This window comes from Solanum pennellii, chromosome 8 (assembly GCF_001406875.1).
Source record: "Solanum pennellii chromosome 8, SPENNV200".
Lineage (NCBI taxonomy): Eukaryota > Viridiplantae > Streptophyta > Magnoliopsida > Solanales > Solanaceae > Solanum > Solanum pennellii.
In genome coordinates, this window is record NC_028644.1 from 63,671,304 (window position 1) to 63,697,151 (window position 25,848).

General features: G+C 34.4%; 2 protein-coding genes across 2 annotated transcripts in view; one reads left to right on the forward strand and one right to left on the reverse strand.

Moving 5' to 3' along the window:
* Positions 1 to 2,984, reverse strand: part of LOC107026986 (protein decapping 5-like) — a 9,656-nt gene extending 6,672 nt beyond the window's left edge. The window contains exons 1-2 of the mRNA XM_015228138.2: positions 2,636 to 2,984; positions 1,541 to 1,641 (exon numbers count right to left, since the gene is read on the reverse strand). Of these exons, the coding sequence (XP_015083624.1) occupies positions 1,541 to 1,641; positions 2,636 to 2,822 (288 nt within the window). The 5' untranslated portion in view covers positions 2,823 to 2,984. The remainder of the gene's footprint in view (positions 1 to 1,540; positions 1,642 to 2,635) is intronic.
* Positions 2,985 to 8,372: 5,388 nt separating this feature from the next.
* LOC107028419 (AP-4 complex subunit epsilon) lies at positions 8,373 to 24,948 on the forward strand. Its single transcript, XM_015229474.2, has 11 exons — positions 8,373 to 9,235; positions 10,055 to 10,240; positions 14,316 to 14,531; positions 14,628 to 14,738; positions 16,175 to 16,372; positions 16,455 to 16,586; positions 18,393 to 18,449; positions 18,612 to 18,728; positions 20,002 to 20,079; positions 22,214 to 22,357; positions 23,281 to 24,948. The coding sequence occupies exons 1-11, from the start codon at positions 8,669 to 8,671 to the stop codon at positions 24,379 to 24,381; spliced, it is 2,907 nt and encodes a 968-aa protein (XP_015084960.1). The 5' UTR covers positions 8,373 to 8,668; the 3' UTR covers positions 24,382 to 24,948.
* Positions 24,949 to 25,848: the final 900 nt, after the last annotated feature.

Consider the following 25,848-nt stretch of genomic DNA (forward strand, 5'->3'; position numbering starts at 1 on the left):
TTCCCCCCCCCCCCCCCCAACCCACAAAAGCTTGTACCTCCACCACAAACCTCCATAATCATTTGCCAAGAAAGGCTTTATTAAACACCTTTAAATCTTCAATGCCAAGACCCCCCTATTTTTAAGGAGATGGGATACTGTCCCACTACAGCAAGTAAAATTTCCTTGTCTATCTGCCGCATCCCACATAAAATTTCTCCAATTTTCCAATTTTTCCGTGACAGAAGTTGGAGCATAAAACAAACACATGTATTAAGTAGGGATGCTCGATAGTGTGCTCTTATTGATCACTTCTTTCCAACCTTTCAACAAATATCTCTTATGCCACCTTGTTAATGTCCTCTCAACCCTCTAAATAACCAAATTCCACACTATGTTGTAAAAACCCCAACCCTACATTTCAAAACTTGAACAAGTGATCCAATGTCATTCTTGTATTATTGTTGGTGTATTCTTGTTCGACTGTATCTTTTTGGTTATGTACCCCCATATACACCCTTATTTTTTTGTTGTTTGTATCTGTATTTGACTTTATTTTATTTGACCATATTTTGTGATGTATTCTTGTTTAATTCTATTTTTGTGGTTATGAACCCCCTATACACACCCTTGTATCAACGGCGAAGACTTTATCTGCTAAATCGCTGCTTCAATGGCAGACGAAGTTCTAAATGGTTTCAATGGTGGGCGAAGGTTTTATCTTATCAAATGAAATGAAGCTTTCATGGGTGATTACAATGAATTTTTTAAATGTATCTGCAACAGGAATAATCTAACACTCCCTCAAATTATTTTTTAAGTCCTCGCCCTGCCTGTGGCTGAAACCAAGTGAGAACTTGGCCTATATCATCCAACTGGGTCTCAACTGCATCACAAGGATCAAGGTAACATCTGCAAACAATCAGTGAGACACCAATATTGTCCCTACACCCCCAACCAAAGAATCAAAACCCTTCAAGTAACCCTCCAAAACAGTTCGATCCATCATCCTGCTCAAAGCTTTCAAACTTAGAATAAACAGCAAAGAAGATAAAAGGTCCCCTTGTTTTATATAAGTCAGTTGTAAAGTGGAGCTTGTGCGTATAGAACAGTTGGATCAATTTTTTGGAAGCCTAAGGTTGTGTGCAAATATGTACTTCTGGCACCATTTTGGTGTTAATTTTTACACCTGATTGAAATATTCACAAATTTTGCACAAAATGTCAAAATCCCCTCTAGGTTGTCCAGTACGAAATTATGCTCGCGAGTCTAACTAGTCAAATCAGATGAAGTGAATCGTCAAAGTGCGCGCAAGATGGCCTAGACCGGCCCGGACACCACGGTTTATAAAAAAAGACATATTGAACATGACATGGCACAATAAACTCCCTGTACGAACAACATATTGGTTTCTAATTTGAGTAATGATATGTAAGTTTGAAAGAGAAATTAAGAAATTTAGGCACATATACTTTGGAATGAGCATATACAAGTCAAAAGTAGAAGCATCACGTTAAGCAAACTAAGTGAAATTTATACCAATCAAAATATATGCATGTACCTTAATATCACTCCCACGAAACAAAATGAATTCAAAAACTTTATCATTTGGAGGAATCTGCGGACCGTCTTTCTTACGCCCCTCAGTTCCATATGATCTCACTGCAAATAGAGCACTGGTTAAAATAAGGCATTTTGGCCATAATTGAAGAGAGCTCCAAAATGGAAATAATCATAAGCATAAAGCCAGCATCCAATTCTGAAACTAATAGTCCTAACCCTCGACCCTCGACCCTCTATCTCGGAGTGCACAAGTTCTTGACAAACCTATATGGTTGACAAAAAAAGGCACTAAAGGAGCGTTATAGAAAAATTAAGCTTCCTTCCATAAAAAAACAGTGTCAGACAAGGGTTGAGAAGAAGACTCTTCACCATTTGCCCCATTTTGATGCAACTCAGTTCAGCCACGCATGATTAAACTCCAGAAATGATAAAAGTAAACTTATTTACACAACATATTAAACTTTATTTTATAGGGAAAGAAAAGCCTCCTCAGGTTCATCTGAATTGCAGAACTGATATTTAATATTGAGTTAGAAAAATTAATTAAGAGGATTTAAAACCCAATGGTGTAAAGCCAGTTATTGGTTAGACAAGTGTGCCAAAAAATTGAAATATCCAATGAGGCCAGTTTGACAAATAAATAGGTCAAAGCCATTCTTTTAGAGAAGTCAATCAGAGATAAAGTTAGAGGCATTAATCTGTCAACATCACCAATCTACCCAAAGGTCTAGAGCTAGATATACTTAGAATAGACGAGAAGAGCTGCACTTGAGGCTCCAAAGAGTGCAAGATTGGTGTCAACCATCTGCTTCACTTCAAAATCCACAGCAACATGAAACCATGTACCAACTTACAAACTTACATCTAAATACATCTCCAATACCAGATTTTAACTAGTTGAGAACTTTTTCCTGACCTTCCTTTCCTTTTCTTTGTTATTAAAGATGCCACAGAACCATGTCATCATTTAACAAAGCCCAATATAATCTTTGAAACAAAACAATAATCCATTTCCAGTTTCTCATCAACAACATATACAGATACAACAATGCGTATAGTTAATACGAAAAATTACACGATGCTAAAATCTAACCGTTCTTCAAGCCAAGGGAAGAGTCCTTAGTATTTAGAAAGTCCAGCACCCCTTCATAACGAATCTCGGACTTCGATGTCAGACTTATGAAACTTCCGATATACGAATCCGGCGTAGATGATGGCGATTGTGACACCGCCGCCGCTGCTGTCGACGGCGGTTGATTGTTACCGGAATCATTCGCCATTGTTTACAAAGATGAAAAATCTCCTTAGAGCGCTGCGTATGTATGTGTGCGAAACTGGGAATCAAATTTTTGGCTGTTTATTTGTTATGGTTTTGCTTTTTTTGTGAGAAGAGAGGAGAGCGGTTTCTATTTTGGAACCATACCCTTTGGCTTGTAAAGAAGGATCTTTTCTCGAAGGTTCATTTAAAAGTTATTGGGTTAAATCATCAACTCAACAAATATAAAGGGGTAAAATGTACTAATAGTTAAAGTTTTAGGTCCATTCTATAATTTATTTTTTTAAAATTAATTTTTATTCCATTTTTTCCGTGGGTTAAAAGACGTTTATGCCCCTTGTTATACCTACCGCGCTTTTAGTGGCAATGGATTATCAATTGGGAAACAATTAATTTGTCGTGATCGAATTTGTCTAAGTCATAAAATTCTAACCTAATAGTATTTTCGGATGGTAAGCATCTCTCACAAGTTGCAAGTTAAAGTCACCAAGAAAACAAAAAAGGTGGAAGCTACTAAGGAGGGTACATCACAATTTAAAAACCTTACAAATAATACATTTAATTAAGACCATAAATGTCATGTGGAGGTATATTTACCTTTTTAATTAGTAAATATTAAACAATTCACATCTCGAATATTATATTGATTAGTTATTGATTTATTTAATAACAAACAATTCTCTTCAAATAATTTGTTAGCTAATTTATTTAAATAAACGGAAAATTGTATATAATACTCCCTCCGTCCGGATTTGTTTGTCATGTTGCGCTTATTGAAAGTCAATTTGACTAATTTTCAAAGATAAATTAGATCATATTAATTCGATATTTTAAACAAAAAAATTGGATACTTTAAAACTATATGAAAAATACTATAAATTATAATTTTTTGCATATTAATATAATGAAGAAATACATCTTAAAATGGTAGTCAAAGTTTTTATAATTTGACTCTAAAAATAGAAACTATGACAAACAATACCAGACAGAGGGAGTAGCAAACTATTAATTTTAATTAAATGACACAAACATAGCTTGATTTAATTGTACCCTATAACAAGTTGTTGTTATTTCGCCTCTCTCCCTGGTGGAATGTCTTTCTCATTGGCAGTCTCGCTCGCCTCTCTCGCTTTTGTATAAATACAAATATATTAAATGCGTTTGTTTTTGTATAAATCGATAGAAAATTGTATATATACATATACTTTCATTCCCCTCTCCCATCTCTCATATTTCGCTCGCCACTCTTTCGCATTTCGCTCGCCTCTCTCACTTTATACAAATACAATACATTGTGTTTGTGTTTGTATAAAACGATTGAAAATTGTATATACAAATACATTGCATATATTTTTTGTCCTATAAACTTATGATTATACAAATACGATCTTTCCTTGTCAATTTTCGTTTGTCTTTCTTGTTTTCTACAAACACAAATTATATAATTGATTATTTAATATATGTGTACTGAAACAGATTATACAATTGCTTATTTTGTATATATATATATATGGCGAATTAATAATAACTTCTTTTGTATATATGTATAGCGAAATAGTCATAAGAAACTTATGTTTGCTATGGAATGCAATTATGAAAACTATAGTTATAACATGCAAAATGATTTTGTGTTTGCTATATGTGAAAATTCATTTACTAGTATAAATATAAAATATAATATTAAGTAAATAAACAAAATGATTAAAATGATTCGAAGGATATTTTAGTCTTTATCTATACTTAATAAATGATATTAAATCATATCACCTATGTATTATTAATAGCATGTAAGATGTATGACTAATCAATAAATTAGTTATTCATAAGTCCAAATTTAAATAATACTCCCTATGTTCACTTTTATTTGTCATGTTACGTTTTTCAAAAGTCAATTTGACTAATTTTTAAAGTTAAATTAGATCATATTAATTCAATATTTTAAACAAAAAATATTCTAAAACTATATGAAAAGTATTATAAATTGCATTTTTTTTACATATTAATATAATGAAAAAATACATCTTAAAATATTATTCAATTCTTTTTACAGACTCTAAAAATAGAAATCATGACAAATAATACCGAACAAAAAAAATATTATACTTAATATGAGTGATTTCTCTTAATGCTCCCAACCAAACGATCCCTTACAATATTATCATGTATGACATTAGTGATGTTTACTAGAATACATAATATTACTTTTGATAACAAAATATTAGAATCCTAAGAAATTAGACACAAACATTTCATGGGGTACATTTATTTCTAGTTTCTATTTCTATTATATAGAAGAGCCAAATTGAGGATGACCAAGAGCAATTTTGTCATTTTATAAATATTATAGAATGTTTATTCTTATGTTATGACATCAAAAAAGTGATAATAGATTTATAATAACAATACAATCAAATATCTTTTCTTAAATGACATGTATATCCTAATGATGTGACATTTTATTTGAACCTAAATTTTATATAGATTTTTTTTTTGCAATGTGAAATTTTCATTAAACCAATAAAATTTATTAAACAATGTCATTTTACTAATTTTTATATTATTTAAGGGTGAAATAATAATTATGTAATTAATGACCAAAATGAGAATCTAGAAGAATCCATACATGTCTTTACTTTTAAAATTGCCCCATAAAGATATTTTTATGATTGTGTTAAAATGAAATTTTTCTATTAATTAACTTTTTACAACAATAATAAATACTAATCTTGCTTTGACATGTTTTTGAAAGAAATTTTTGAACTAATTTTAAATAAAATGTGTTCGAATAGTTAATACTTTTGTTCCTAAAAGTACATTAAAGAATTATTGCGTAAATATATTTTTAATATTTGTTACATAATATGATCACTAAGTTTGTATCTTGATTATTAAAATAATCTTTAAAATGACGTATCAATATTTTTTAATTAATTTAAAAATATATAAAATTACGTAACCAAAAGAATAAACAATATTTAACTATTTAACAAGAAAAATTTATATAGCATATTTTCTTATTTCACCCTAGAAATATGACGTATCCAATATGTCACACCCCTTTTTCGCGCGGCGGCGTAAGGGTTTTTCCAATTTAAGTGACGTTATTGATTAAGGGATTATTTTTTTTTTTTAGAGTCGCCACTTGGAATTGAGTTACGGTGTTCCAAGTCACCTTATTTACATCCCTAAATCAAAAGGAAGTTGACTCATTATTTTATGGTCTGCGAAATCAAAAATCGGGTAAGGAATTCTGTTGAACGAAGGGAAGGTATTAGGCACCCCTCGATCCCGTGGTTCTAGCACGGTCGCTTTATGGACATTCATGACTTAAACTAATTTATGAATATTGTATTATTAAGACAAATGTATTTACCCTCATTCTTTGATTTATATTAACATATTTAAAACCATCCAATTTTAGAAGCATGTCAAGTTTTTATATATTATTATTTTTTATTATTCTTTCAACATTTTGCTTATTTCTTAATTTCTCTTCTTTTTTTTTTGTTGTTTTATTTTTACATTGATTTTCTTCTTCTTCTTTTTTTCTTACCCTTTTTAATAGTTTTTTTTATGATAATAATAAAATATTTCACATATTTTTAACACTATACTTTTTGTATCTTTTCATTTTTAAAGTATTTTTTTTTTACTTTTTCGTGTACATTTTTTACATTCTTTTTATTATATATTTACTTTTTATTTTTTATTATTCTTTTTCTAATTCGAACATTCCTTCTTCACTACTTTTCTTTTCTTTTCTTATTCACGTATTCTACCTCTTTTCATTATTCCATTTTTATTGTTATTATTTTATTTTTTTTTATTTTTTTTTAACCTTTTTTCTTTCAATTTATTATCCTCTCCTAACAAGTTTATTATTATTATTTTTTATAGAATCTAAAAATAATAATGTAAGACAACACACATAACATAATATAAAATATAATTTAATACATTTCTAAACACAACCAAACAAAAAATTCATTCAAATTAGTAAGACATGAAAATAAAAATTTGGATAACTATACATATTATCATTAGAATTATAATAACTACACATATTATCATTAAAAACTACACATGAAAAATAAGAATAGACTTAGACAATAATTTTACTTAGGCATGAAATAAACTATGAATTATTTAATATGAAATAAACTACGGTTTGTTATAGCAATTTCACACAAAATAAAACTATATAAAGGATCTAAACATAAAGTTGATATTAAATATTTGAACAAACTTCATATAAAACATAACGGTTTAACCACATGTGAAATTTGACAACTTTAATATATTGTAATCAGTGCTTGTATAAACATGATATTAAATTATATAAAAAAAAAATAAAAAATGGTACCTCTTGCGAAAATTCCACCAAATGAAAACAATTCAAATAAGGAACCGCGAACTTGAAACCTCAACTTCAACTTTTGTTTGTGAGTCCAAGCCAAATATGTGAATATATTTACTGATTTTTTTGTTTGTGGAAGAGTCTCTTTCTTTTTTGTTTGTATTTTTTTTTTCTTTTCACGTTTTTTTTTCTCTTCTGATCTCCTTCCTTTCTGTTTTTTTTGATTTCTTTCTATGATCTCTTTTCTCGTCCTTCTTTTTTTATGTTGGCCTTTTTTAATGTGCAGGTGTGCAATGTGTACGTGGGGTGTGATGGTCGTGGGGAAGTGGGGAAAATGGGAGTGGTTTCCCTTTTTTTTTTAAATATTAAATATATATATATATATATATAAATGATAATTATATAATTATTAATTGTTTTGAGTAAATAAATAAACAAAAGCTAAATGGGTAATTAAAACAAAAAAAACATAATTAAGAAATATTAGTTTATTTGAATAATATATGTAATATATATATATATATCCCTTTTTTTTTTTAACAATCAAAATGAACTTATATAATAAAAATTATATTTATGTTGTTTATTCTTATATCTTTTAAATAAACTTAATGAAAATAATAAAAAAATAAAAAAAATAAAATACATTTAATTTAGATTGATAAAATTATTTATGCTCTAAAAATTGGTGTTAAACTTAAATTCGGTCAAAATTACGTGTCTACACAATATAGTTTTTGTCTCTTTGAATTGGACCTCCATTCCTTTTTTTTTAGTACAAAATTTCCATTCTTCTATAGTATGAACCATGAGGATGGTAATCTCTTTGATGTTTTGAATGAATTTTGCAGTGTGTCTTATTAGTTCGTGATATATATGAGATTAGTTGTGTCAATAAATTCTAGTTATTTATCGATATTTTATTTTATTATTATTTTTATAGTGAAAACAAAAATAATTAGAACAACCATATTACTTCAACTTTAATAATATTACTTCAACTTTAATAAAATAAATCAAATATCATATCAAATGAAAATATAATTTTTATATTATTAATCAAAATTTAAAATTATCGAACTCAAAATTTAGATATCAATACCTCCAATTTATCACACAAAAAGAAACAAAAAAAATCAGCATGCTTACCACGTGCTAGCTAATTCAATCAAACACATCTACTAGTGGTATCTTTTTTCTTTCTTTCTTTCTACCTTCTCATCATCGTCTTCTTCTTCTTCTTCCACTGCCGGGTCCCCAGCACTGTCTTTTTTCTCTCTTCTGCATATTCCTTACGATTCACGCTCCCCGTGTATCAATATCCTTTCATCTACTACTCACTCTCTCTGTTTCCCTTCAACTCTTCCCATAGATCCACTCAAAATTCAAACCCTAAACCCCTCAAACGACGACGTTTGATTCATCATCGATCCAGGTTTTTGATCCGAAAATCCAAGCTGGAGCAGTTGAAGACAATTGGTAGGGAGCTCGCAATGGGCTCCCAAGGAGGATTTGGACAGTCAAAAGAGTTTCTTGACCTGATTAAATCAATTGGAGAAGCCCGATCTAAAGCTGAAGAAGATCGAATCGTGATTAACGAGATCGAAATTCTCAAGAAACGAATCATTGAGCCTGATATACCTAAAAGGAAGATGAAAGAGTATATAATGAGATCAGTGTATGTTGAAATGTTAGGACATGATGCGTCATTTGGGTATATACATGCTGTCAAAATGACGCATGATGATAATTTACATCTTAAGCGTACTGGGTATTTAGCTGTCACACTTTTTTTGAATGAAGATCATGATTTGATTATCTTGATTGTGAATACTATTCAGAAAGACTTGAAATCAGATAATTATTTGGTAGTTTGTGCTGCATTGAATGCTGTTTGTAAGTTGATTAATGAGGAGACTATTCCAGCTGTGTTGCCTCAGGTGGTGGATTTATTGGGGCATTCAAAAGAAGCTGTTAGGAAAAAGGCTGTTATGGCACTTCACCGGTTTCATCAGAAATCACCATCTTCTGTTAGCCATCTTGTCTCCAATTTTAGAAAGGTGCATTCTTTTGCAGATCTTTTTTTCATGTTTTATAGTACTAGTTGAATTGGTTGTCCAGAATGCATTGTGGAATAAATGTATTATTGAGGTAATTAGGTGCAATCCAGCATAAGTTATACACAAATTCATGTACTATTATTTTAAGCGAGTTAGAATGTTTTAAAAGAATACATGTCCAAGCAATAGTTGGATAAGAGTATATAGAGAAAAAAGTCGCACTTGAAGTTATTAGTTTAGCATGTGTTTTCCCTTCCCTATTTATCCTACTGGGAGAAAGTTATGAAAAATTACTAGTTTTTGAGTTTAAGATTGGGACATAGGAGGATGCAATAGGACATGATCCAGATACTGTAAGTTTTTTTTTTTATAATAACACTTTATGTTCTTTGATAATGATGATGCCCGGGCCAACTTGCATACACCTTACTATTAGTACTAGTACCGGGTAACTTTGCCGACCAAGGCATTGGCAGATAGGCATAAATCGCTTGAGTTTCTAACACTTCGTTTTTAAGCTGCACAGTGGAGAGAGAATAGGATCTATTGATATTTTTAATGATTTTACGAAGCTCCAGAGGATATTAATGACCTTTGTATGTTGTTGTATAAAAAAGAGACCGAGGTGCTGGATAAAATTACGAGAAGAATGTGGAATTTGCTAGTGATGAGGATATAAGTGATGAGGTAGATAACAAACTGAAGCATGTGCACATTGAAAGGCATGCAAATATTGTTTAGATGCATTTGAAGAGAAAATAGATCCTTTTATGGCGTAACTGATCCTATTTATTATTTAACAATTATTTTTGTTTGCAGAGGCTATGTGACAATGATCCTGGTGTTATGGGCTCTACACTATGCCCTCTTTATGATCTTATCTCAGAGGATGTTAATTCTTACAAGGATTTGGTGGTAAGCTTTGTAAGCATTCTAAAACAAGTAGCAGAGCGGAGATTGCCCAAGAGTTATGATTATCATCAGATGCCTGCTCCATTCATTCAGGTATGCAATCAAAATTCCAGTTTGATCTCTTGCTAATATGTACACGAATTTTCTTTGTGAAAGTTCAAAGCTGGAAAGGTTGTATTTTTACGTGTTTTGTCTTGATGGAAGTTCCTCTCAAATTATGGAGTCGCCATTCAAGTCCATGCTACCATCTTACTTTCTGAGGGTTGGGTCTCTGATTTGTCTGAGTTGTTGAGGTTCAAATTCTTTCATTCCAATAACAAATCTTATAATAACAATGTGTCTACCCCTTAGATCAAAACCAATTGGGTATGCTATATGAATCCTCACTATCATTTTAAGATTATTACTTATCATCATCATACTTAATAAAGTAAAAGTGAAAAATTAAGTTGAATATAAAACCTATTAAGTAGCTATTGACCAATCACCTATATGGTTTCCCCCCCCATTATGCGTTATCTATAATTAAGACCTCATTGTTTTCATTAAGATTAAGACATCATATTCTGAATGATTAAGTTGTTGTCGAACACTGAATGATTAAGATGGTTTGTTTTTAATATCTGATAGTGCATAATTTATTTGTAAATATAGAAAATATACATTTCAAATGAATCAGTAATTAACACCCTTCGGGGTGGCCCAGTCTCAAGTTCGAAACCCCTTGCCGACGAAAGCAAGGGGCTTTCCTTTTGGGCCGAGCTCGTCGCACCGAGTTTGCCTAGTGTGGGTTACCTCTCCTATGTGGTTTGCAAGCTATTACATCGGAGCGGGGGTTTTACCCGTGCGCATCCAAAGGGTAGTGACTGCGGGTTTCCATTGTAAAAAATAAAATAAAATTAGTAATTAAATATTTTAAATATTATAAAAAATATAAATGTAACAAAAATCATATGTGGTTTGCGAGCTATCGCATAGGAGCAAACCCTGTGCTCCCCCAAAGGGTAGTGACTGCGGGTTTTCCTTGTCATATAAAAATGTAACAGATGTATATTCATTACTTGATTTAAAAAAGTAACTGATGTTTGAGATGATTTGTAGTAGTGATGGTGATAATTATGATGGTGGAGGTGGTTGATGTTGTAGTGACGAACCTGATGATGGCGATTGGTAGTGGTTGTGATGGTGAAGATGGTTGATGCTGGTAGTTGATGGTCTTGATGGTGATTGTGGACGATGTGTGGGTGGTAGTTGGTAGCGGTGCTAGTTGTGATGGTGGAGGTGATTTGTAGTAGGGATAAGCCACAATAGTGGTGGATGTTATGGCAATGGTGGTGGCAGTGAATATAATCATGATGATAAAGTTGCTTGGTGTGGTATCGACTGACAATAGCGGTTGATAATGGTAGTTAGTGGTGGTGGCCGGTGGTTGCCAACAGTAATGGTGGTGTGACGACAATAGAGGTGATTAGTGGGGTGACTAGTGAATGTAGATAGAGTGGTGGTGGTTGGTGATTGTTCAAGATCTTAATGATTTAGACTTGTCCAAAATGAACAAATGCTTAAATTTTAATTTAAACAAATAAACTTAATGGCCTAAGATCTGAACCATTTTGGTTCAAACAAATGAGGCCCAAGTCTGTAAGGAAAAAAACCGGAAGAAACCATTACAAATCCATTTAATTGTTATGGAACTTAAGCATAAAGAGAAAATCACAATTCTATTGAAAGTCCAATGTTTCTTATATACATTAGGTTCCCAAAAAAGTCTCATAATTCTTCTTCTTTTAATGAGATCGCCAGTATGTATACATAATATGTAGCGTAAAGAGTTTTCGAAGGGAGTTTGCAGTATAAAACTTAACATCTTATAAATAAGTCTAGGAAGGTTTGTTTTGGAATATTATACTGTCTTTTCATATGAACCAACTATTATTGCTTAAAAGTCAGATGGAGGGAGGTGTGTTTAGTATTCTAAACCACAAGGGAGGTTATTGTATAAAGGTAATCTAGAAGGGAGGTTGCTGAAATTATCCTTAAAAATTTATCATTCACCTATGGGATTACACGGGGCATGTCGTCATCGTTGTATTTTACATTTTGTTGAGTTACCTAAGATCAATTTGTGGTATAGTTTGTCCCTTGTGAATCTTAATCTCTTGGTTTTTTATTATTTGTGATTGTCTTTTCTTGGCTTCCTATTGCTTTTTATTATCGGTGTGGTATGTCGTTTTCTATTGCCTTTTGAATTAATTCACCTTTCTACAAGTATCCACTATATTGTAAAAGTTATCTTTATAATTGAATGAGACAAAATCTCAAAATATTGAAGTTGTTTTTTAATTTTCTTAGTATGTCACTAAAATAGTGAAATAATGGTTTAATCACTTTAACGTGATATTTGAGAATAAAATATTGGCTTATATCAATGTTAGAGATCACTAAATCTAAGAATATAGCATAAGCCAATTTTATCCCCCCCAAAAAGAGAATACAGCTGACATCTAAATTGATCAATTGTGAATAATTTGATTGTATGTATGTTGTTAGCAAATGTAGGTTTGCATTGTTTAAGATTTTCTAGCCTTGTAGAGTATCTAACTTTTGACAAATAGAACTTGATCCCATATAAAGGCGATGAAGAACTAACCACTTCTGCAAGTCAACAAGTAAACCCATGTCCATTTGCTGGCAATACATTGACTTTAGGGTTAAAATAACTTAAAGGCAAGTTCTACATTTACCCGTTATAAACAAAAACCCTTAAAAAGATAAGTTCTACAAAGTGGTGGTTGGATCAACTTTGTTTTATGAGGCGGAGTGTTGGCCAATCAAGAACTCTCATGTTATGGAAGTTGTGGAAATGAGGATGCTAAGGTTGATGTGTGGACACACCAGGAAAGATGAGATTGGAAATGAAGATATGCATGATAAGGTAGGAGTGGCCTCGATGTAGGAGAAGATGCGGGAAGTGAGACTAAGATGGTGGGAGCATGTGAAGAGGAGATGGATGATGCCTTATTGTAGAGGTGTGAGAAGTTGACTATGGATGGTTTCAGGCAGGATAGAGATAGCGGAAGATATTGAGGAGAGTGATTAGACAAGAAATGACGCAGTTGTAACTTATCGAGAACATGACCTTAGTTAGGAGGTTGTGGAGGGCATGGATTAGGGTACAAGGTTAGTAGTAGGCAGTAGCGCCTTGTCTCGGTTATCCTTCCATAGTAGTAATCCTAGTATTTCTCTTACTCCTATAGTTTCTTGTCCATTGATTTTTATTTCTATCTAATGTTGCTTGTACTTTGACACTCACTTTTTTTTGGAGTAGTTACTGTTCAATCTTTTTTTCTCTCAGAGTATTTTGTCATGCTTTCTATATTATTTTGCTATGATCCCTTCGCCTCAGTTCTTTCAATTTTTGTGCTGCTTTGATTTGCTTTGCCTTGAGCCAAGGCTCTATTGAAGACCTCCTATCTACCTCCCAAGGTGGAGGTAAGGTCTGCGTAAGCTCTACCCTCTCTAGATCTCACTTGTGGGATTACATGGGGTATATTGTTATTGTTGTATGCCATTATAAGATGCAATTACACTATGCTTTTCTTTGGATGGAGGTAGAAATGTTGACATTGAGGAAATAGAAGAGGGGAGGTTTAAGAGTTTTTTAGTAAGATAAACTAGGAAGGTTAGGACGTATAGGTCAGCTTTCACAGGTCTTTCCCCTCTGGAACTAGAAGTAACAATCGCTCTTTCTTTTCTTTACTTTTTTTGTGCCAAACCTAATGTTAGTTTCTTCCTTTGTGCATGGATTGAGAGGTAAAAAAATATGCTGCTGATTTCCTTCATCAGATGTAATACTTCTCTGATATGAAGAACAATTAGGAGGAAAAGCAAAAGGCAGCGATGTTCACATGAAAAGTTGTCAACTTCTTGGCTTAATACAGATTACAGTGTATAACTTGTATATGAAAAACCAGTAGCTCACTGAATAAACTAGTGCAAGCAATCTGATGGGGAATGTGACCATTAGTTTTGATCATGTTTATCCGTTAATCCTCTTTATTATCTGTTTGTAGAGATTTGAACTGTTCCATTGGCTATTTCTGTTCTGCTTTTTGACAAGAAATGGTTCCCTACTTGTAAGCTCATTTTTTGTTGTTTTACATGCAAGATCAAATTATTGAAAATTCTGGCATTACTCGGAAGTGGTGACAAAAAAGCCAGTGAACAAATGTATACAATTGTTGGTGACATTATGAGAAAGAGTGATTCATCAAGTAATATAGGAAATGCTATTCTGTATGAGTGCATATGCTGTGTTTCCTCAATACATCCTAACCCCAAGGTTTTAGAAACTGCGGCAGAAGCAGTTGCCAAATTTTTGAAGGTTCGTCTTCTTCATCCTGCTGTGTGTACCTTTCTGTTGCAGTTGGAGTGCCTCTTTGTTAGAAGCTAATTTTGTCCAAAATTACCTGGTGCACAGAATGATAGCCATAATCTAAAGTACTTGGGGATTGATGCGCTTGGTAGATTAATAAAGATAAGTTCAGAAATTGCTGAGCCGCACCAACTGGCTGTGATTGATTGTTTAGAGGTAAGAAACGTTATTTCTCGGGTCTGTTCTAAACAAAGGATATTTCAATTTATGGAGCCACAACAATTTTAGCTTGTCCTTCCTGTTTATGCCTGAAATATATTGCTAGAACATTCAGATATTCGATTTCAGCATTGCAACAGCTTTATTTGCGATTGCATGCCTTTTTTTTCCTCTTTCTTTTGGACAGTATCATGTCAACCATTATTAAGTTATATCATTTCGGTGCTTTCTAATCAACAAATGCGGGTAAGAGCAATAATTAGTCTCTTTCACTTCGTTTTCCTTTTTTGACATATGCATTAATTCAAATAAGACCACGGACCCTTTGGGGTGGCCCAGTGGTTTGGGCTTGGGACTTCCATTTTGGAGGTCTCAAGTTCGAAACCCCTTGCCAGCGAAAGCAAGGGGTTTTCCTTCTGGGTCAAACTCATCGCACAGAGCTTGCCTGGTGCGGGTTACCTCTCCTATGTGGTTTGCGCTATTGCATAGGAGTACGGTTTTACCCTTTGCAACACCCAAAGGGCGGGTTTTCCTTGTCATTAAAAAAAAAAGAAAAAAGAAGACCATTCCACCAAAAGAAGCAATAGACCTACATTACAATGTCTCAATAGAATGGAGCCTCTTGGCACCCCCTGATTTCTTCTCTTACCTTAATTGACCAAAAATCTGGAGTACCTTTGATCATCTTTATAGAGTGCTCAATTGCGTTGAGTACTAATATGGGCTTACTTCCGAAGGTTAATGCAAAAGACAAAGAAATATAATCATGTATGCTTTGCTTCTTTGCTTTTTTCTTTTTGATTAGTATGTTGCTTCTTTCCTTATGCGGTGGAAGCCAAATTTTCTTCTTAGGGTCTAAAATTTGCACTGTCTGTTTAACACCTGCGACACACTCTCTGCCCATATTTTATTAGAACCTTTTTTCGGTGAAATTGAACATATTCTTTTGCAAGCCTTGGTACCTTTAATTAAACTTCGAAAGCAATTTTTTTCCCCCTTGCGAAGCCAGATTAAGAAACTTTTAGAGACAACTGCTGGAACTTTGGGTTTTGAATAAGATAATTATTCATCTTAGTTATCACTGCACGGGTATATTGCATGTCTTTAAAGTCCACATTTTGAGACAACATAGAATCCAGGGCTTATGGGCTTTTCTTTAACCAACTTCTAAGTAGCTTTTGTCTTCCACAATTCCGGTTATTTCTTTACATTATGGCTAGTTAGCTACCTAGTTTGATTTATGGTATATTTGGGTAGTACTGTATTCATCTATAACACTCAGAGGAAAATGAATTTTGGCTCGATTTATGCATTTCCCCATAAGGAAAAATGTTCCTCCCTTTTATTGTACAGAGGTAGCTATTAATCTACACTTTGGAAGATGGAGATGCTTTCTTTGGTGTTTCTGTTTCCTGATGACCATTTTAATACAGGACCCAGATGACACACTGAAGCGGAAGACTTTTGAGCTGCTGTATAAAATGACAAAGCCATCGAATGTAGAAGTTATTGTTGACCGTATGATTGATTACATGATGAGTATAAGTGATAACCATTCTAAAACTGAGATAGCATCCAGATGTGTCGAGCTTGCTGAGCAGTTTGCACCGAGCAATCAATGGTTTATCCAGGTCAATTTAGTTTTGCAAATTAATTTTCCATATCATTTTCTGTATTGTCGTACCAACTGCAATGGTTTTGATGTGCTTACAGACCATGAATAAGGTGTTTGAGCACGCAGGAGATCTAGTGAATTTAAAAGTTGCCCACAACTTGATGCGGCTGATTGCTGAGGGATTTGGAAAAGAAGATGACACTGCAGATAGCCAGCTGAGATTATCAGCTGTATGTCTTTTCAACTTTTTTGGTTCTTTTTTATTGATGAAGTAATGTGTTTCATTAACAAAATGCATCCAATTTAGCCAAGGAGTCAAAAAGCATGTTCCAAAGATCAGTGGCTACTAGCCAATGCAAAAACAAACGATTAATATTTTCTGAGCTTTCCTTACACATGCAACATCTGTTGACCAATTCAAAGCATCTTCTATTAAGTTATATAGTGTTAGGCAAGCTTCCTTCAATAATTGAAGCAGATAACATTGGTTGGGAGCTTGGTCTTCCAGATCAACTTCCATGATCAGATATCAGAATCTTGATTCTGCAAACTAAACTGCTTGTAACACTTTTAACTGTGAAGTTGTTTCTGTTCTCCCCATCAGAATGTCAGGTGGATTCTCCACAATGGTATATTCCTCAACCCTAGTTAGTAGGTCCAGCAGACTCCCAGTTCCCAATCTTGTAATCTCTTCTGAGGTGAGTGTCCCAACTGTTGCCTCTTCTGTTGTCGTTATGTAGGAGTCTTTGGCATGAGTAATCTGGAATATTGTGGGGAACTCCATCATGAGTGATAAATTGTTCAACCATTTATTTTTCCAAAATATAGTATGTGCACCAATTACAGTGAACATTCTGAGAGAATTTCTGTCCCAGCTTGCTGATGTATTCCCATGGTCCTACCCAATGGGGTGCATTAGCATCTTTGGAGCACCGGTTATCCAGCACTCCATGTTTGGCCTTGATGACCTCTTTCCAGAGGGTTGAGCGAGTAGCAGCATATCTCCATAACCATTTCATTAGTATACACTTGTTTTTTTCTGAGAAGGTAACATTCATTAGTATACACTTGTTATGCATGCTCAAATCTCTGATGGCCAGACCACCCCTAGACTTAGGCTGAATAAATTTATCCAGTTTGACTAAATGAAACTTGTGAGAGCTGTTGTTTCCTTCCCATAAGAGATTCCTTCTGATTCCGTCTAACTCATCCTCCACCTGCTTTGGAATGGGAAATAGAGGCATGAAATAGGTGGACATACTATCAAGAACACTGTCAATGAGGGTTAGCCTACCCCTCCACATAGACAGATCATGCATCTGCCAAGATACAAGCCTCTTGTCTATTGTCTCTATGACCCCATTCCACATCTCACAGTACTTGAATTTTCCCTCAAGTGCAAGACCTAAATAGGTTGTAGGAGAGAGCTCAATGGAGCATCCCAAAATACCAGATACCTCTTCTAAGTTAGGCGCATTTTTTACTTGATAAATGATACTTTTCAGCTTGTTGACATGTAGCCTTGATAGAGACTCGAAAAGTAGCATAGTCAGGTTCAAATAGAACACTTATGATCTGTCTGCCTCACAGAAAATTTAGGTATCATCAGCATACAAGTGGGAGTCCAGGTGGGATTCCCAGCATTTAGGCACACTGTTTACTGGATAAATGATACTTTTCAGCTTGTTGATATGTAGCCTTGATAGAGCTTCAAAAAGTTGCAGGGTCAGGTTCAAATAGAACACTTGTGACTTGTCTGCCTCACAGAAAATTAAGGTATCATCAGCATACAACAAGTGGGAGACATTCACTGTGGTTGTTATGTTATTTTGATTTGTGAGCAACTTAAATTGTGTGATTACTTCCTTGTTTCCCCGTCTTGGCAAGATGAACATTTGAGATATTCTTGGTGTGGATTCTGGATAAGCTTTTGTTTCTCTTCATCTTGCTCGTGTTGTAAATAATTGCGCAGCAGATATTGTTTTCGTATATCCTGTTTTTGCACTTCTAACAGACAACTCTTTGACTGGTTGCAGGTGGAGTCTTATTTGCGTATCATGGGAGAGCCAAAACTTCCCTCTGCATTTCTTCAGGTTTCCAAAACCAGTCGTCTCTCTCTCTCTCTTCTCTTCCCTCCATCTTTCTCTTCCTACTTCCAGTAACTAACTCATGTTCTGATCATTAATCATGTCATGTGTATATAACATTCCCAATTCACTCATCTGGTGCTTAAAACACAACTTTGTGAATTGCAGGTTATTTGCTGGGTCTTGGGGGAGTATGGTACTGCTGATGGGAAGTATTCTGCCTCCTATATCACAGGGAAAATAAGTGATATTGCTGAGGCACATTCAACTGATGACATGGTCAAGGTAAGTGAGGTTCAATTGCTGCTTTATATCAGCTGCGAGGTGCCTGCTTCTAGTATGACCTATTTCTGTATTATGATCCACTTGATCTTAAAAAGCTAGTAGAAAATTGTGTTGAAAACTCACCAAATGAAATGTATTCTGTTTCAAAAAGCTTCCTCAACTTTCTGGTTTTCAGAGCTGTGAACCCTCTTTGCCTTTTGCTCCTAATTAATTAGTCACCCCTACTTGATAGGATGTGATCTGAGCAACATGGGAGGATAGCCCCCATGGTATGATTGTCCAGGACATCAGGTCCTAGAATTATGTGTTTACATATTTGGAAGTGATCTTTTTCACAGTAGTGTGTGTTCTAAAAGTTGCGTGTTCTAAAAGTTATTTTCTTTAATAATGGTGTCTGAAGACCTGCTGTCTTGTATCTTTGGTATCAGAAGGTACTCAGGTGGTGGCAACTCGACTGTTTAACAGGATAGTACGAATACGCTCTTTCTAATTGATTTTTGATCTCATAACTGTAAATACCATATTTTATAAAAAAACATATTTATCAATTATTGGAACTAGCATTACGGCTAATAGACTTTCCAAAAGAGCGTTGTAGGTATTTGTTAATGCTGGAAGTTGGTTCCATAACAGCAGGTTAAGATATGAATAATTTTTAAAGATGGTAAGCAAACAAGAAATCCTTTGAGCTATATCCTGGTCCTATTGTTAGATATATAATTTTTTGGTATAACCAAGAAATTCCTGAGAAACTGTGGCGCATTGTTTGATACTCGGGTTACTGGACCCACCCTTCTACCCGTCTCCACTTAAATAACAAACTTTTGTTGGCAGGAAGGTTCGAACCTATGACCTGCACCAAATCCATTGCACTGTAACCACTAGGCTAAAGCCTTGGGGGCCATTGTGAAGAAAAGACTTGTAGCAGACAAAGCATGTGTAGAGTAGGTGTTAAGAAGTTAAATCTTTACCTTCATGGAACTAGGAAATTCTTAAATTTGCTCAAATACAGGAGAAATATGTGTGAAGACAAATAGAGTTTTGATAAACTTCTCCAACTTATATTCTTGGTTAACAAATGAAATTATTCTTGGCAAGTAGGCATTTTATGCATTAGGTTCTTCCTCATTAAGGAAAACCTATTTGTTACAGTCAAACTATTTGACAGGTTGTTTGTAATCTTTATGAAGAGTGTTAAAAGTCTATACAAAACCTTCACTGCCTAGCTCTTAAAATTTGAACTCCTTACGGATTGTTTGCTCCTCTGTTGTAGGCTTATGCAGTATCAGCACTTATGAAAGTATATTCATTTGAAATAGCAGCTGGGAGGAAAGTGGACATCTTGCCTGAGGTAAGTAAATTTACCTTTCAAACCAGGTCAGTTAGTCTTTTTTTCCCCCTTCAGATAAGATTGATTTAGAGATACTAGTGTCTTTCCCAACAGTTAGGGTTTTTGTTTATTTTGCTGACTCTCCAGATCGTACCTTTTGACATGTGATGTTATCTGCACGTGTTGGTTCCATCTTGAATAAACTCCCATGTTTCCTGTCAAAGAAGAGAAAGTTCCTAGCAAGGGAGAAAAAACATACCCATTTTTACAGATGCAGAATAATCACCACTAACAAGAACCTCAGTCCCAAACAACTTAGGGAGGATAACCATCTTATTTTGATTTAGTTTAATGGGCTTTAGGAAGTTCAGATTATCAATAAATATAAATTCTTAGAATTATAAAGCAGACTCTTTAGTTATTTCTTCTTTCTGGTAGAATCATTTGTAAAATGTTCTATTGCTGATGAGGAGCTTAACACTACAAAGTTATATCTTAATTAAATGAGTTTCACGTGGGCAAGAAAATGAGAATGAACCGTGTATCTTTGTCTTATCTCCCAAGGAAGAAAAGAATCATATTGCCTTAATATGTATGTTCCATAAAAAATCATTTTAGTACTAGAACGGGATTTGCCCGACTAGAGTGGGACAGACAGAATTCATACAGCGAATATCTTCTACTTTTGGAATTGAGGCAATATTGATTAGTCGCTTTCTTATTTAAAATGAAACTGTTACCACCAGTGGTTATGATGGGATAAGATAGGATGCCTCCACCCTTGACCAAAGGCCCTGATCTTTTTTTTTTTGGTAGGGAGATTTTCCCCCTTTGGAAGGTCTTAAACAGGAATCCAGGTAAGTTGGGGTCCCATAGTGAATACCTGACAGTCTGGGGAAAAATTTGTTGAGATGTGCGAAAGCTGGCCTGGATGCCATGATCATAAAAAAAAAGAATTGAAGAAAATCTACATACTATCTAACAAGGAGAGTAAATGTCTGAAATATCAGACCACTAAAGTCGGTAAATCGATGGACAGGGGAAGGGAAAAAAAGAATTATTTGATTGCCAATTTTATAAGTTCGAAAGACAAGTTCTTTGTTCATTTTTCCCATCTCATTTACTGTGAGAGAGAATGTGATGGTGGAAAAGCCCTGACATCATACAGTAAATAGAAGGATTAGTAATGTAAGACACCAAGACCAAACTCCCTTTACTTGTACCTTCTTTTTCAGTTTTTTCCGTTATTAATAAAATGAGCCACCAACTTTATCAACAACAAAAAGCCACTAACCTGGTTCTATATTAGCTTTAAAAAAATAATGAAGGCGAATTTTATTTTTCATCAGAAAAGATCTTGTGAGATTATCTATATAGGGGATGTCTCTGGAAATTTCATGAAGTTAGGGAAGAGAAAACATACCTTCAACCTCTCTTTCAGTTATATGCAACAGATGTGCAAGTAGAAAGAATCAGATTTAACAAGAAAGGATGGATTAAGGATCCGTTTGGAGTCACTGTTAGGACCAACTGTAACCTTCAACACTCGCGGATAATGCGCTTTTCTAGTGGGGATGAGGAAGGCAGAGGTAGGCCAAGGAAGTATTCAGGAGAGGTGATTAGATTGGATATCACGCATCTTCAGCTTACGGAGGATATGGGCTTAGATAGGAGGGTGTGGAGGTTGCAGGTAAGGGTAGAAGTTTAGTAGGTAGCCGAGTGTCGTCTTAGTATTAACCTATTCATGTAGTCTTTAGCTTTTTGTATCTGTTAGAATTTGTTGTTTACTATGTTTAGGTGATCGCACCTTATTGTTGATGTTACGGTTCCTTGCATATATGTTCATAATGCTTTCCTATTTGTTGTCTGTTTTTCTTCATTGTCATTTCTCCTTTCCATTATTACTTTGATTTGCTTCACTTGAGCCGAAGCGTAAACAACTTATCTACCTCCAAGAGGTAGAGGTAAGGTCTGTGTACACTCTCCCCTATCCAGACCCACTTTTTGGGATTTCACTGGGTATGTTCTTGTTGTTGTATGTCTAAAAACAGGAGAAGGGAAAAATTACAATGTATTGGAGTTTCTTGTTCAATGCTAGAATTTCTTTCAAACCTCAATACAAATTCCAGAGTGCTGAAGTATTGGCTCAATGCAGTGTCAGTCATTCATTGAAGAGTTGTTAGCATCAAACTCAACAGATCTACAACAACGAGCATATGAACTTCAATCGGTTATTGGCTTAGATGCTCGTGCTGTTGAAAATATTATTCCAATGGATGCTAGCTGTGAAGACATCATGGTAAGGACTGTTTTTGGAGTTTATTGAATGTTTCTTGATGAAGGTTATTTCTCAAGTTATTAACAGGCTTAGACATATTGATGGGATTATCAGAAATTCATGCTTTTACTGATCAATTCTGTTGTGAATTCTTCACCAATAGCAGATAGCTTTGTTTAATATACCTGGTTTCGTTATTCTTGTATCACCCTGTTTGGCATTATCTACCCCAACCCTGCAAAAAATAAAAAATAAAAATGAAGGAACTTATTTAACTGTTTTTGGAATATGTTCTCAACCTACCAGAGTACAATTTCTGGGGTAAAATGTGGGTTTTGTACCTTCAGTGAGCCACAAACCATGGGTCTATCTTTTCATAGCAGGCTTTATATCACTGATCTGCCTGGAACTTCTGAAAAAGAGCTGGCATGCTTATGGTTCGGATTCCTGGAGATGGCATCCTTCATGTTGGTGCTTCAAATTTATCCCTTAGAGCCTGTTTGGATGGGCTTATCCGTATGTTAGGAATTCTAACTGTCTTTTAGCTTATTTTTGTCTTAAAAACAATTGCTTAAAAACACTTCTTTATTTTACCCAAACACTACAGAATTGTTTAAAAGCTATTTTGGCTCAAAAGCACTTAAAAAAAGCCCATCCAAATAGGCTCTACCCTCTTTTCTCAAGCTACAAATACTTGACTTTCTCTGGTATGAAACTGAAAAATGTTAGGGTGCTGTTATTTCCTTGTTGGTTTCATATTACCAACTTATTCTCTGTGGATGAGAGTGAAAGAAGTTAAAATTTGATGTTTCCACTTGCTTCCGTTACTGGAAAGATATGATTTAAGTTTACACTGTATCACAACTCACAAGGCTCATTATTTTTGTTTTCCAATTTTTGTTTTGTTTAAACTTGAGGGCAACTATTTTGAAAAATTTCTGCAGGTTGATAGAGAACTATCGTTTCTCAATGGTTATGTTGAAGAGTCACTGAAAAAAGGGGCTCAACCCTATATTCCTGAGAGTGAGCGATCAGGAGCTTTAAGTATCAGCAGTTTTAGAGTTGAAGAACTACATGGATCATCGGGACATTCTCTTAGATTTGAAGCATATGAGCTTCCAAAACCTTCTGTACCATCAAAACCCCCAGTCCCACCAGTATCCTCAACCGAACTTGTTCCTGTACCAGAACCAACTTATCACAGAGAGTTTCATGAGGCTGTTGCACCAAAATTTTCCGTGTCTGGTACAGGCTCATCTGAAATCAAGCTACGACTTGATGGTGTTCAAAAGAAGTGGGGTAAGCAAACTTATTCCTCTTCCTCACCATCTACTACAGACTCTGATACCTATAAGACTCAGAATGGAGCGACCCAGCGTGATGTAACAAGCAGCTTAAGCTCAAAAACACGTGATGTATCTTACGACTCAAGAAGGCAGCAGGAGGAAATTAATCCGGAAAAGCAAAAACTTGCTGCATCCCTCTTTGGTGGTGTATCAAAAACTGAAAAAAGACCTGCTGCTGGCCACAAGACATCAAGGCCAAGCAGCCGTGTTGCAGACAAGTCTCATGCAGAAAAGAGTGGACCTTCCGATGGAGGTGCTGTAAAAGCAAGTCCCCAACCACCTCCAGACTTGCTCGACATGGGTGAACCTACTAGTATTAGTAATGCAACTTTTGTGGATCCTTTCAAGCAATTAGAAGGGTTGCTTGATTTAAATGAAGGAACTGCAGCTTTAAGTTCCAGTAGTGCTACTAAAGCACCTGATTTTATGTCTCTTTATGGTGACACTTCTTTAAGTGGGCAGAATATGGGAATGACAGATCTCCTTTCAACTGGTAGTGGTGATGCAAATCTTATCTCTGGAATTTCTCATGCACCTGACAAGAATGGCCATGGGACAGGAAGTGCAGTTACTCTGCCAGCACAATTAAGCAAGGGACCAAATACTAAAGAGGCTTTGGAAAAAGATGCACTTGTGAGACAAATGGGTGTGAACCCAACAAGTCAGAATCCCAACTTATTCAAGGATTTGCTTGGGTAAGGTACATGACATGATTGATATAGATTTGTGTTGCTGGAAAGGTACAAGTATGTTTTGATGGCCAAGCTTACAATTGAAAGTACAATTTGCAAGGAATTAATGGTTGTATGAGCCTGTGGTATATTTTAACGCAGTTGCAGTTGGGAAAGTTTTAAGTACAAATGGTTTCGACCGGTAGGAATAGGTGAGGAGGCCGCGCTAGCTTTTCACTTTGAGGTTTCCAGAGCAAAAGCTTGTCAAGCTTGGTGCAGTCATGTCCATGGATTTTCCATGCTTTTCAAGTTGTCAGAGTTGTGTTTTATGTGAATTTTCCCTTTTGTCTATCTTATTGAGACCATTCAATATGTTCTTTTGGAGGCAAACTGTACCATTTGGAGAAGGGGTATTGTTCCCTTATGTGAATGTAAGTAATAATCATTTTTCAGGTTAAATTGATACCATGCCAAGGCAGTTAGTTTGGCAAAAACTTTGTCGTCTTTAATTAATCTGCATATGACTAGTCATACAAGTCTTGTAGTTTCATGAATAAGCTCAGTATGTTTTAATCTACAGTTCTTCACTTGTCTGCATTTATATGTATTGGGGTTTATAAGAAGAATAAGAATCTTATTGGTCTTAGTAGTAAATGCATCAAGTCCTGCTTTTTTTTTTTTTTTTGGTGTTTGTTAGTCGTTTGCAAGTAGTGTCCACTTAAGTGAAACTATAAACCTTTACTATTACAACATACCTAGTGTAATTCTACAAAGTGAAGTTTGGGAGGATAGAGGTACGAAGACCTTGTTGTTTTCTATATACTCTCGGCTTGAAAAGGAAATACAAATTAAAATACTACAGAAAGGATGATACATTCTGAACAATAAATTCTGAATAATAAATAAGAAGTAACAAGAGTAATACTACGACTATCAGTATGGATTATGTCTACTAATAGTCCTCACAATACGAATAGATGAATTTAAATGTAAAATTATATGCCAAACTTATTTTGGACTACGACTTGTCATTGTTAATTTTTGGACATGGTATGACTTTATTTTCTTCAAAATGCACATGCATAACTTGAAATAAGTGTTAATTAGCTAAAGGAGGTTGAGTTGAAGTTCCACATGTTTTAATATTATCCATGAATTTGGAAAACCTAAAGCTACAAGTCAATAATGTCTTAGTCATGCTTTAATAGAATTGAGAAATCCACAGTGAATTCAAAGTCAACATACTTCAAAATATCTCTAGGTTGTTTCTATTTGTTAAACACACATACGAAAAAGTATAAATTTTGGTATCGTTACAATAATTTCGATCAAAATTCAGATATATTTCAGACTCTTTTCCCTAAGTTAAATATTGCTTTCACTTAATGCAGTAACTTTTTTTAGCAAAACAAGCTGAAAATTTTAGGATAATTTGAATTTTGAATTTCTACCCCATTAGGTTTTGTTTAATTGTTGAGATATTACAGATTTTTTA

What these genes read in the sequence shown, in the direction of transcription:
- LOC107028419 (XM_015229474.2), top strand. Translation starts at nt 8,669, where the DNA reads ATGGGCTCCCAAGGAGGATTTGGACAGTCAAAAGAGTTTCTTGACCTG. An exon ending in GCAATCAATGGTTTATCCAG is followed by an intron (nt 16,373 to 16,454) that starts GTCAATTTAGTT and finishes ATGTGCTTACAG; the next exon opens with ACCATGAATAAGGTGTTTGA. An exon ending in CTAGCTGTGAAGACATCATG is followed by an intron (nt 22,358 to 23,280) that starts GTAAGGACTGTT and finishes AAATTTCTGCAG; the next exon opens with GTTGATAGAGAACTATCGTT.